Raw genomic sequence first — 12420 nt, 5'->3', positions numbered from 1 at the left:
AGGTCTTGAAAAGCACTATATAAATAAAAATGATTATTATTATACTATAAAAATAAAAATTATATTATATTATACTATATTGTTTTGTGAAGTAATCTTGAGGTCTTGAAAAGCCCTATATAAATTAAAAATATTATTATTATTATTATTATTATTATTATTATTATACTATATAAATAAAAAAATATTATATTATAATATATATTTTTTGTGAAGTAATCTTGAGGTCTTGAAAAGTGCTATATAATAAAAAATATTATTATTATTATTATTATTATTATTATTATTATCAATAAAAATCATATTATGTTATCTTATATTACTTATTTTGTGAAATAATCTTGAGGTCTTGAAAAGCAGTATATAAATTAAAATTATTATTATTATTATTATAATTATTATTATTATTATACTATATAAATAAAAAAATATTATATTATCTTATATTAATTATATATTTTTTGTGAAGTAATTTTGAGGTCTTGAAAAGCGCTATATAATAAAAAATATTATTATTATACTTTATAAATAAAAATCATATTATATTATCTTATATTACTTAATTTGTTAAATCTTGAAAAGCACTATATAAATTAAAATGATTATTATTTTATTATTATTATTATTATTATTATACTATATAAATAATTATATTATATTATCTTATATTATAATATATATTTTTGTGAATCATGAGGTCTTGAAAAGCACTATATAAATACAAATTATTATTATTACTATTATACTTTATAAATAAAAATTACACTATATTATCTTATATTATTTATTTTGTGATGTAATCTTGAGGTCTTGAAAAGATAATAAATATGATTATTATCTTATATTATATTATACTATATTGTTTGTTAAATTACCTTGAAGTCTTGAAAAGCACTATATCAATTAAAAATATTATTATTATTTTTATTATACTATACTACAATATATATGTTATATTATATTGTATATTGTTTTGTGAAGTAACCTTTTGGTCTTGAAAAGTGCTATATAAATAAAAATCAGGGATTGGAGTAGGAGACAGAAAATATAATGAGCTCATAATTAATATGATAGAAGTCAATGGAAAGTGTGCGTGTGTCATTTCATTAGAGAAATTGTGAACAAAATGGGTGAATTCTCATGTTGTATAATAATATGTATAAAAATGTATATAATATAATATATATGTATAATAATTATCATTATTGTGAATTCAGATAAAGCATTTAAGTGTGTATTTTTTACTCTGGTGTCAAAACCAACCTTAACACCAGAACAAACACTATTCTTCATTCAGTTATTGGTCAGTCTGTGTTTGATCATGATTATGGAGGTTTGTGATGAATCACCTGTTGCCCAGCTGGATTCCACTCAATGCTGTTGATCCGTCTCGACTCACAAACAGTCTCAGGTTACTATCTGAAGACAAGAACAACAGAGACGGTGAATGGACAAAATATGTCCAACTGCTTTTTAAGTCAGATGTTCATTTCTATACATTTTACATCACATGTTTGCATGTTGATGCCAAGCCTGCTGCTATTTTCTTTTAAAAACGTACATAGCCAGCAAAACCAAACGCTAGAAGGTCTAAACACTCCTTCATTGTTGTCCAGGACGCCAGTATTCAACTTACCTTCATTATTACTGATGTCAGAGAAGTTCTGACTCTGAACGATCTTCTCCACAATGTCATCGGCATCAATGCGGGTGTCGTTGACCCAGGACGGGTGATCTTCCACTGAATCTTGTTTCCTTCTAGAACAAACAGGAAACAGACGTTACTTTTACTTTCAGATGTTCATCGATCTCGCAGCTCAGGCCCGTGGTGCAGTGGACGTACCGTTGTGGTCTGTTGGAGGGTAATATGGGCCGCGGAGGTCGAGGTGGGCGTTCAGGGCGGGTGTCGCTCTCAGAGGGGGCGTCTGCACTCACACTGCTCCCTGTTGACGTGTTCCTACGATGAGTCAAATCAGACAGACTGGAGGAGCAGGAGTGTTCGGTGCTGTAGCCTGTACACACACACACACACACACACACACACACACACACACACAAAAACACAAACACACACAAAGATCACACATACACACGTGCAAATGCACTTAATGCAAAGGTAGGGCTGGCAATATTTAGAATATACACGATGATTTTAATGACAATATAAAATGTAACAATATCGTAAAAGTGGCATGGATTTCAGTGCACTTTTTATTTGGAATTTATGTTTCCTAAAGAGTGTCATTCAATTAATTTTGCGATCATTCCTTGTTTTCTCAACTCGCAAGATTGAGAGCATTAAAACAAATGTTTTAATAGCATTTCTGATTTAACCCCTGTGTTGTGTCCGTCTGTGCTAACACATTTTGTGTTCCTGGTCAAAAATGACCGGCCCACTAAGATTGTTAATAATTTCTCATATTGCATAAATTATCACAAGATATTGCATTCGATCTTTCTGTTAACTTCTTTTTTAGTAATTATGACAGGTTTGCACATATTTTGTACAAACATATTTAAAATAATAATTATTAAAAAAATGAATAACCTCTTGCTTGATCTGAACACACAAGGTGTCATTTTTAAACTTAAAATCTGGACTTTATAATGCATATAGCTGATCATAGCAATTCTTAAATAATGCTTTTTAATTTGTAGACAAATTAGAGCTGTTTTGTTCTCATAATTTGCCAATTTGTTATCTCAATTATATTCAGAGTTGGTAAAAACAAAGATGAGATGAGTTATATTTCATTGGAAAGCTTTCAATTTGTAGAATGCAATGAGCAATGAGTTTTAGTGTATGAAATTCCCACAGACACACATAAATATACAGTGGATATAAAAAAGTCTACACACCCCTGTTAAAACAGCAGGTTTTTGTGATGTAAAAAATGAAACAAAGATAAATCATATCAGACTTTTTGCACCTTTAATGTAAAGATTGCAACGTATGCAATGCTAATGAAAACCAAAGTGACACATTTCAGAGAATAAAAATAAAAAACTTAGAATAACTTAACTGCATAAGTGTGCAGACCCTTTTATAACTGGGTATGTGGCTGTGTTCAGAATCAACTAATCATCAAGCTCGTGTGAAACAGTACACACCTGTCTTCACCTGAAGTGACTCTGATTAACTCCAAATAAATCTCAGCTGTTCTTGTAGGATTTTTCTGACATCTTCTTGGTTGCATGCTACAACAAGAGCCATGGGCCACAAAGAGCTTACAAAGCATCAACGGGATCTCACTGTTGAAAGGTATCGCTCAGGTGAGGGCTATAAAATTGTTTCCAAGGCATTAGATATACCATGGACACAGTGAAGACAGTCATCAACAAGTGGAGAAAGTGTGGCACAACAGGGACATTATCAAGAACAGGACGTTCCTCCAAAATTGTCAGGGAGGCTGTCAAGAGGCCTACAGCAACATTAAAGGAGCTGCAGCTCTTTCTGGCAAGTACTGGGTGCTCCCTACATGTGACAACTATCTCCCGTATTCTTCATCTGTCTGGGCTATGGGTCAGGGTGGCAAGTTGCAAGCCTTTTCTGATAAAAAAAAACATCCAAGCCTGGCAAAAACCTATATACAGTCTCCCAAAATCCCATGTGGAAAAATGTGTTATGGTCTGATGAGACCAAGATTGAACTTTTTGCCCAAAATTGTAAAGGGTATGTTTGGCGCAAAAACAACACAGCACATCAGCAAAAGAACACCATACCCACGGGGAAGCATGGTGGTGGCAGCATCATGCTTTGGGGCTGCTTTTCTTCAGCCGGAACTGGGACTTTAGTGAAGGTGGAGGGAATCATGAATAGCTCCAAGTACCAGTCAATTTTGGCACAGAACTTTCTGGCATCTGCTAGAAAGCTGAAAATGAAGAGATCTTTCACCTTTCAGCATGACAGTGATCCAAAGCACACATCCAAATCAACAAAAGAATGGCTTCAGCATAAAAAGATGAATGTTTTGGAATGGCACAGCCAGAGCCCAGACCTGAATCCTATAGAAAATCTGTGGGGGGACCTGAAGAGGGCCGTACACAGGAGATGCCCTCGCAATCTGACAGATCTTGAACGTTTTTGCAAAGAAGAGTGGGAAAATATTTCCAAGTCAAGATGTGCCAAGCTAACAGACCCTTATCCAAACAGACTGAGTGCTGTAATGAAATCAAAGGGTGCTTCAACTAAGTATTAGTTCAGGGATGTGCACACTTATGCAGTTAGGTTATTCTAAGTTTTTTATTTTTATTTTTGTTCTCTGAAATGTGTCACTTTGGTTTTCAGTGGCATTGCATAGTTTGCAATTTTTACATTAAAGGTGCAAAAAGTCTGATATGATTTATCTTAAATTTTTTACATCACAAAAACCTGCTGTTTTAACAGGGGTGTGTAGACATTTTATCTCCACTGTAATAAACAAGAGTGTCTTTTTGTCATGTTTTTCTTATTACTTCTCGAAATATACGTACATATAACATAGACAATGACATATCGTAACTTACAGCAGGCTATCCCATTTCAAACAAGTCCAAACACAACATAATATGATGAGTAGATCTCAAAATATTCCTCAAAGAGTATACATGGGAAAAAAATGCACAAAACAGTGTCTGTGTGTGTGAGTTTGTGTGTGAGTGACAGTGTGCTTGTGTGTGAGTATGTGTGAGTGTGTTTGTTTGTATGTGTGTGTGTGTGTGTGTTTGTGTGTTTGTGAGTGTGAGTTTGTGAGTGTGTTTGTGTGTGAGTGTGTGTGTTTGTGTGAGTGTGTTTGTATGTGTGAGTGTGTTTGTGTGTATGTGTGTGTGAGTGAGCGAGCGTGTTTACGAGTATGTTTGGGAGTGTGAGTTTGTGAGTGTGTTTGTGTGCGAGTGTGTGTTTGTGTGAGTGTGTTTGTATGTGTGAGTGTGTCTGTGTGTGTGAGTGAGCGAGCGTGTTTGAGTATGTTTGTGTGTGTGTGAGTGAGTGTGTTTGTGTGTGAGTGTTTGTACATGTGAGTGTGTGTGTTTGTGTGTGTTTGAGTGTGTTTGTGTGCGAGTATGTGTTTGTGTGTGAGTGTGTCTGTGTGTGTTTGTGTTTGTGTGTGAGTATGTGTGAGTGTGTGTGTGTGTGTGAGTGAGTGTGTTTGTGTGTGAGTGTGTCTGTGTGTGTGAGTGAGTGTGTTTGTGTGTGAGTGTGAGTGAGTGTGTTTGTGTGTGTGTTTGTGTATGTCTGATTGTGATTGTGTATGAGTGTGAGTGTTTGTGTGTGAGTGTGTTTGTGTGTGTGTTTGTACGTGTGAGTGTGTGAGTGTGTTTGTGTGTGAGTATGTGTGAGTGTGTGTTTGTGTGTGTGTGTGAGTGAGTGAGTGTGATTGTGTGTATGTGTGAGTGTGTGTTTGTGTGTGTGTGTGAGTGAGTGAGTGTGATTGTGTGTATGTGTGAGTGTGTGTTTGTGTGTGAGTGTGTGTGTGTGAGTGTGTTTGTGAGTGTGTGTGTGTTAGAGCTGGGCGATTTTTCAGACTTTTTCAATTAATTTGAATTTACGTTTTTTATATAATTTTATTTGTTTTAAATCGTGGAATCAAGGTTTTGCATAAAATATTAGCAGACACTGTAGTTGGAAACACTGTCAATCCACCAATGGCTGAATATAAAAGAGAAAAGCAAATGTTCACAGCACTTGGCTTGATGCCGCCCTCAGTCGGATAAGCTGAACATGTGGAAATATGCGCAGCTGCACGCTCCAACATAACATAGGTTAACAACACAGGGACTGATATAAAAGCCGGTAATATTTCCAGTACGATTGTACAGTGTAATTGTAGGCAGTCTTCATCCATCATCCATGTTTACACCGGCTTAGTCAAACAATAACTATGTTCTGTGTAAGTTGTGTAAATCATGAAGCACTAAGCTACACTTCCTGAGATGTCAACAGAAATGTTTGTGTTTATTATAAAGTGTTTGAACATACGTGACAGTTATGGGCACTTCATATCAAATCATATAATGGATAGACTATAAATGGGAGAATCATCCACACCTTTCACCATGATGATTCAGATAGATCGCTAATTATTGCTTTGTTCTGTGACGTGTTTCAGATGTACTGCATTTATAGCCAACATTTATGAAGTGAAGCGATCATTTTGACAAACAGCGATATAATTTCATTTTGCTGCTCTGCTCAGTGTGTACCGTTAGAGGGCGCCGCGTGCTCACAGCACTGACTGACGACATTATTTTAAACTGAGCTTTTTGCTTCTTGCGTTTTCAACTACACTGAAATTTTTCTGATATCTGGACTCTATCTGCAGGTGTTCATGGTTATACATACAAATTGATTGATATACTAAAAATACTTTCTAGACTATTTCTAGATATTGATTTCTAGACAACTATCTAGATGGACTTGATCTAGATAAAAATAATACCTAAATTGGCTTTGTGGTATTTTGTAGTTTTCTTATTTTATACTATTACTTCTGAACATCAGTGTTATTTTAAATAACTTAGATTTTAATTTATTTAACTTTTACACTGTTGACAACTTTCTGTGTGTTGCATGTTTTTTTTTTTTTTTTGCATTTCTGTTACAAACCTTTGTTTTCTAAAATGAAAAAAACTTGGTAAACATCAAACTAACCAGGTTGCCTTGAATTCTAATAAGGAACATGTTATTTGAATAATTTTGGAGTTACTTTTTTGATATATCGCCCAGCCCTAGTGTGTGTGCAAACGCACATCCACATATATGTTCATCTAAAGGATTGGGATGCTCCTAAACACTACATTTCTGTATTTTGTAGTCTAATCCATTCATTTTCAATGGCCGGTCATTTTTGACCGGTAACACGACAAGTGTAACAAAGTGAAATAAAACCATTAAAATGTAAAGAAAATGGTGCAAATTTTGTGTGTGTTTTTAGATACCATATGTGTACAAAGTCAAGGAATTTTATTTCAGTTGGACTAAGTACAAATAAAATAAAAAATATAAATAAAAAACAAACAAACAAGTCTTCTGGGTCAAAATGATCGGAACACAACATAAGGGTTAAACTTAAATGTTATTATGTTAAACATGACAAATATAGCTAGTTTTAGATCATTTTTGTGAATCAGTTCAGATTGATTGATTTCAATAAATTGATTCTCAATTTGTTTAGAATAAAATGTACTGTATGTGGGTAAATATAGCTGTTTATTACTATGTACTGTTATACTGATGCATGTAAATGTGAATTATTAAATATTCTCTGTGTTTATTTAATAACAATAAAAAATTTTAAAAAAATCCCAAAACATGCCTTGAATATTTTGTACTCGATTTTTGACTGTCATTTACATACATTAAACATCTTGAATCAAAGGCCCTATTTACACCTGGTAATAAGATACATTTAAAAAGAGACGATGCTAAAGACGGGTGTGAACATAATCAGAAATATTTTGAGATTTGTCCACATTCTGAGGTGGTCGAAAATGTATGTGACGCTCATACACTACACTGCGTTCCATCAGCAGCAAAGCTCCGCCTACTCACCTGTCAATCAACCGATGTCATAAAACAAGAGTTTAAACTTTGCCGGCTACAAGCGGCTTTAAAAGGAAATAACTGTCGGATGAGAATTTTTTTTTAAAGTGCATATATGCACAATAACTTCACGTAAGTTCATAGAATTCATGGAATTGATAATGTCATCATGAAATCAAACACCCTCCCCTCGAACGAGACACATATTACGAGCAGGTGTAACAGTGAAGTGTTTCGTTTGTCCACTTTTGATTGGATTGCTCAGAATGCATCTTAATGCCAGATGTAAACGAGGCCTAATTGGCAACAGTGCTTTGGTTGAAATGATGGTTCCTCTGATTTAAAAAACAAAACAAAAAACACACCTTTTAAGCCATTTCAGAGCCAATACATAAATACCGAGAATTTCATCAAAAGGATGAATTATATCAATATATAATAATCTAGCTATAGATTGTAGAAGACACATCAACATTTTCTATCAGTCTGTTTTTGCTCCGAGTGTTCCTGAAGTGTCAGTAGAAGTCTGTTAAACAAACATTCACACACAATAGTAGCGTGTCAAGAGATCAGGGACCTAAAGGGTGAAAAAAAAAGACAGGAAGCTGTAGGAGCACTTCCTGAATCTGTAACCGGGACGATACGCTCGAGAATGTACAGAATTTACTGCCATTTCCATTCTTGTGAAGAGAAAGACAATGTAAACACACACATACATACACACACAGACAAACACACACACCTGACAGCTTGCTCTGTTGACTGGCATAACTAGAGTTGCGTGAATGACCAGTGTGAAATGATTCATCTGGACTTTGACTTTGATCTGCATCCTCAGAAAGACCTAAAGAAAAACAGACAAAATACATGTAAAAATATGTATCAAATTAGAATTAATTATAAATAATTGAAATATATATATACTTACTTGCACAGAAGAGAATGAGAGATATAACTAGCACAAAAAAAAAATATATATATATATATATATATATATATATATATATATATATATATATATATATATATATATATATATACAGTGGTGTGAAAAAGTGTTTGCCCCCTTCCTGATTTCTTATTTTTTTGCATGTTTGTCACACTTAAATGTTTCATATCATCAAACAAGTTTAAATATTAGTCAAAGATAACACAAGTAAACACAAAATGCAGTTTTTAAATGAAGGTTGTTATTATTAAGGGAAAACAAAATCCAAACCTACATGGCCCATTGTGAAAAAGTGTTTGCCCCACCTGTTAAAACATAACTTAACTGTGGTTTATCACACCTGAGTTCAATTTCTCTAGCCACACCCAGGCCTGATTACTGCCACACCTGTTCTCAATCAAGAAATCACTTAAATAGGACCTGCCTGACAAAGTGAAGTAGACCAAAAGATCTTCGAAAGCTAGACATCATGCCGAGATTCAAAGAAATTCAGGAACAAATGAGAAAGAAAGTAATTGAGATCAATCAGTCTGGAAAAGGTTATAAAGCCATTTCTAAAGCTTTGGGACTCCAGAGAACCACAGTGAGAGCCATTATCCACAAATGGCGAAAACATGGAACAGTGGTGAACCTTCCCAGGAGTGGCCGGCCGACCAAAATTACCCCAAGAGCGCAGCGATGACTCATCAAAGAGGTCACAAAAGACCCCACAACAACATCCAAAGAACTGCAGGCCTCACTTGCATCAGTTAAGGTCAGTGTTCATGACTCCACCATAAGAAAGAGACTGGGCAAAAATGGCCTGCATGGCAGAGTTCCAAGACGAAAACCACTGCTGAGCAAAAAGAACATTAAGGCTCGTCTCATTTTTACCAGAAAACATCTTGATGATCCCCAAGACTTTTGGGAAAATACTCTGTGGACAGACGAGACAAAAGTTGAACTTTTCGGAAGGTGTGTGTCCCATTACATCTGGCGTAAAAGTAACACCGCATTTCACACCACTGTGTATATATATATATATACACCAAAAGGCACCATGGTACTGTTTTTGGACATGGTACCATGGCAATAACATGATTTTTTGAACATGCACCAAGGTCTTACCACATTATGCTCCAAGTACCTTGGAAAACAATGGAAATATCACAGTACACTAATATATAAATCATTCAGTATCATAATACTGTATATTAAAGTGTCATAGTAATGCCATCTTATACCATTACTGTAACATGGTCCCACCACAGTAATATTTGTAAGGGAAAGCGACAATGGGAAGAATAAATCAGATAGCATGGTTTCCGAACACTAGTGAAAGACAGTTGCCTTTAATAACAAGTGAGCACTTGCCGAGTATTGAAGGTCTTGGTTTAGACAGTCGAGGTAAAATGACTTCAGATGTTCCCTCTCCTTTACAGTCCGGCTGCAGGGAAGAGTCTCGACCAGCCACAGGTATACATTTGGCAGTGCTTGGAGGACTAACAACAGAATAAAAAAAACCCGTAAAACTTAAAAACATTCGAGCAAGACTTTTAACCCCCTATTGCACGTATTATGTAAAATGTACTCTTCTTGCATATAATGGACCTACTTACTCAAATCAAAAACAAAATTTACGGAAGAGGATTAGGGCCAAGTATAAATAAAAAAACGAAAACATCTCGAGATTAAAGTCATTATAATGCGAGATTTAACTTGCAATATTTTAAGAAAAAAAGTCTAAATAAAATGTTGAGAATAAGTCTGTAAAGTGGCCATTCTTGGACCTTTTCGGAGCTCTTGATACAGGTACAGTCCTATTGCAGCGTACATGAAATACAAAGTCCTTTATAATCAACAACATATGCATGCATTAAGTCCAAATCCACTCACTTCTTGCTCAGAAAGGGTGCAGAGTACATGAGTTTCGATCAATGGCTGAAACAAATGAAGATGCATTAAATGTTTTTGTATGTATCTAAATAATCACCTAAACATTAAAGGCACACATATGCCTTTAATTTCAAAACTCAGTGACTTTATTCTCAACATTTTATTTGAGCTAAATCTCACATTATAATGACTTTAATCTCGAGATGTTTTTTTTTTTTTTTTACATCTTTATTGTAATTTTATAGACAAAACATCCATGCAAGCAACATTAATATCAACATGTATTAACGTATATCCCTTCCCCCTCCTCTAGCATCTCATTTTACAATCCACAAGTATAATAATAGAACGTATTACATTCAGAGCATTGGACATCCAATTGAAGGTATGTAGAGGTGAATGACAACTCCAAAGTTTGGCAATATACACATAGGAATGATCTAACTCGATACAAAATTGTTGCATAAAATCATTAGCAGGTAGTGTGAGAGGAGTCTTATGTCTCCTATATTTGTAGATTAGTATTTTCCAGAAAATGTAGGAAAAGACCCCAAATGTTATACAATTCTTTGAGCTTATGCTTGAGACTACATGCTATTTTTTCTAACGCAAGGCAGTGTGACAGATCTTTCATCCAATGGCTACTGGAAGGGCATGCACTATTCTTCCAGTAGATTGCGATTAACCGCGTTGCATGGACTAAGCAAACATCAATAGTTTTGGTTTCATAAATGGACAAAGATAAGCATTCAGGCATTAAGCCCAAGACATGGAGTTTGGAAGTAAGCAGAATAGGTTTGGAGGTGAATTCGGAGATAAATCTTACTACTTCTTTCCAGAATTATTATATATATATATTCTCCCCAATTTGGAATGCCCAATTCCCAATGCGCTCTAAGTCCTTCTGGTGGCGGAGGACGAATCTCAGTTGCTCTGAGAGAGTCAATCCACGCATTTTATGATAGCTTTATCTACGTCTAATTTTTTTATTTGCTATGCTCGTAATTTTCGCAGCATGAATATTCTCTGTTATTGGGGTACAATCTCCTCTAGAGGTCACACGAGTTAAGGTCTTTCATGAAGGTTTGTCATTGTTTTCTGCTTTGTATATGTGTGGAGTCCAAGCCTGAGGATCGATCAAGATTAGGAGATATTGTACAGATAAAATCTCCTGTTATTATTAATTAACCCGGTAATGAGGACAGAAGCAGGAACAATTCTTCAAAAAATGTAGGACAGTCAGTATTGGGTCCATATAAATGAGCCATTATTACCTTCTCCTTGAACAATAAACCTTGAATGATTAAATATCTTCCAGCTGGATCCTGGATTACATTAAATATTTGAATTGGAACAGATTTGCGAATTAGTATCATAACTCCCCTGGAGAACATGACCATGCCACCGCCTTTTTATTGCCGTTGTATCATTAGATTTTACGTGGCATTCCTGCAGGAATATAACTGTTGAGTTGTTTAATTCTCATCATTGCCCTTTTGATTTTGGTCAATTTTCCCAACCCCCATTGAGAGCGAGAACCCCTATTCGTGACCACGAGGAGGTTACCCCATGTGACTCTACCCTCCCTAGCAACCGGGCTAATTTGGTTGCTTAGGAGACCTGGCTGGAGTCACTCAGCATGTCCTGGATTCGAACTCGTGACTCCAGGGGTGGTAGTCAGCATCAGTACTCGCTGAGATACCCAGAGATACTTCTGGCAATGTCTTGAAAAAAAATTCACCTGTTGTGCGCCATACATCACTTTTCCTTTAGCTCGAGCAACCTTCAGCACTCTTTCCTTGTCTCTGCGATTCAGAAAGTGCATAATAAGTATCCTAGTTGAGTCGCGATCTTGCCAACTCTGGAGGCGGTGTGCCCTCTCGATGATTATCGGGTAACAGAAAGATTCGGCCTCCAAAACTTCGGGAATCCATCACTCCAGGAAGGTTGACGCATCGGACATCTCTGCACCCTCCGGGAGGTTGATGAGGCAAAGATTATTACGGTGACTGCGATTCTCTTGATCTTCCAGTTTGGCGCCGAGGGTCTTTAGCTGCTGCTGGAGGGTAGTTACTGA

General features: G+C 35.6%; 1 protein-coding gene across 1 annotated transcript in view; it reads right to left on the bottom strand.

Annotated features, from left to right (window-relative positions):
- LOC127414513 (protein FAM102A-like) overlaps nt 1-12420 on the bottom strand; it is a 42883-nt gene that overhangs the window by 1272 nt on the left and 29191 nt on the right. The window contains exons 6-10 of the mRNA XM_051652578.1: nt 9822-9949; nt 8262-8363; nt 1844-2012; nt 1637-1758; nt 1350-1419 (exon numbers count right to left, since the gene is read on the bottom strand). Of these exons, the coding sequence (XP_051508538.1) occupies nt 1350-1419; nt 1637-1758; nt 1844-2012; nt 8262-8363; nt 9822-9949 (591 nt within the window). The remainder of the gene's footprint in view (nt 1-1349; nt 1420-1636; nt 1759-1843; nt 2013-8261; nt 8364-9821; nt 9950-12420) is intronic.

This window comes from Myxocyprinus asiaticus, chromosome 24 (assembly GCF_019703515.2).
Source record: "Myxocyprinus asiaticus isolate MX2 ecotype Aquarium Trade chromosome 24, UBuf_Myxa_2, whole genome shotgun sequence".
In the NCBI taxonomy this organism is placed as follows: domain Eukaryota; kingdom Metazoa; phylum Chordata; class Actinopteri; order Cypriniformes; family Catostomidae; genus Myxocyprinus; species Myxocyprinus asiaticus.
This window is presented reverse-complemented; position numbering and strand designations above follow the sequence as displayed.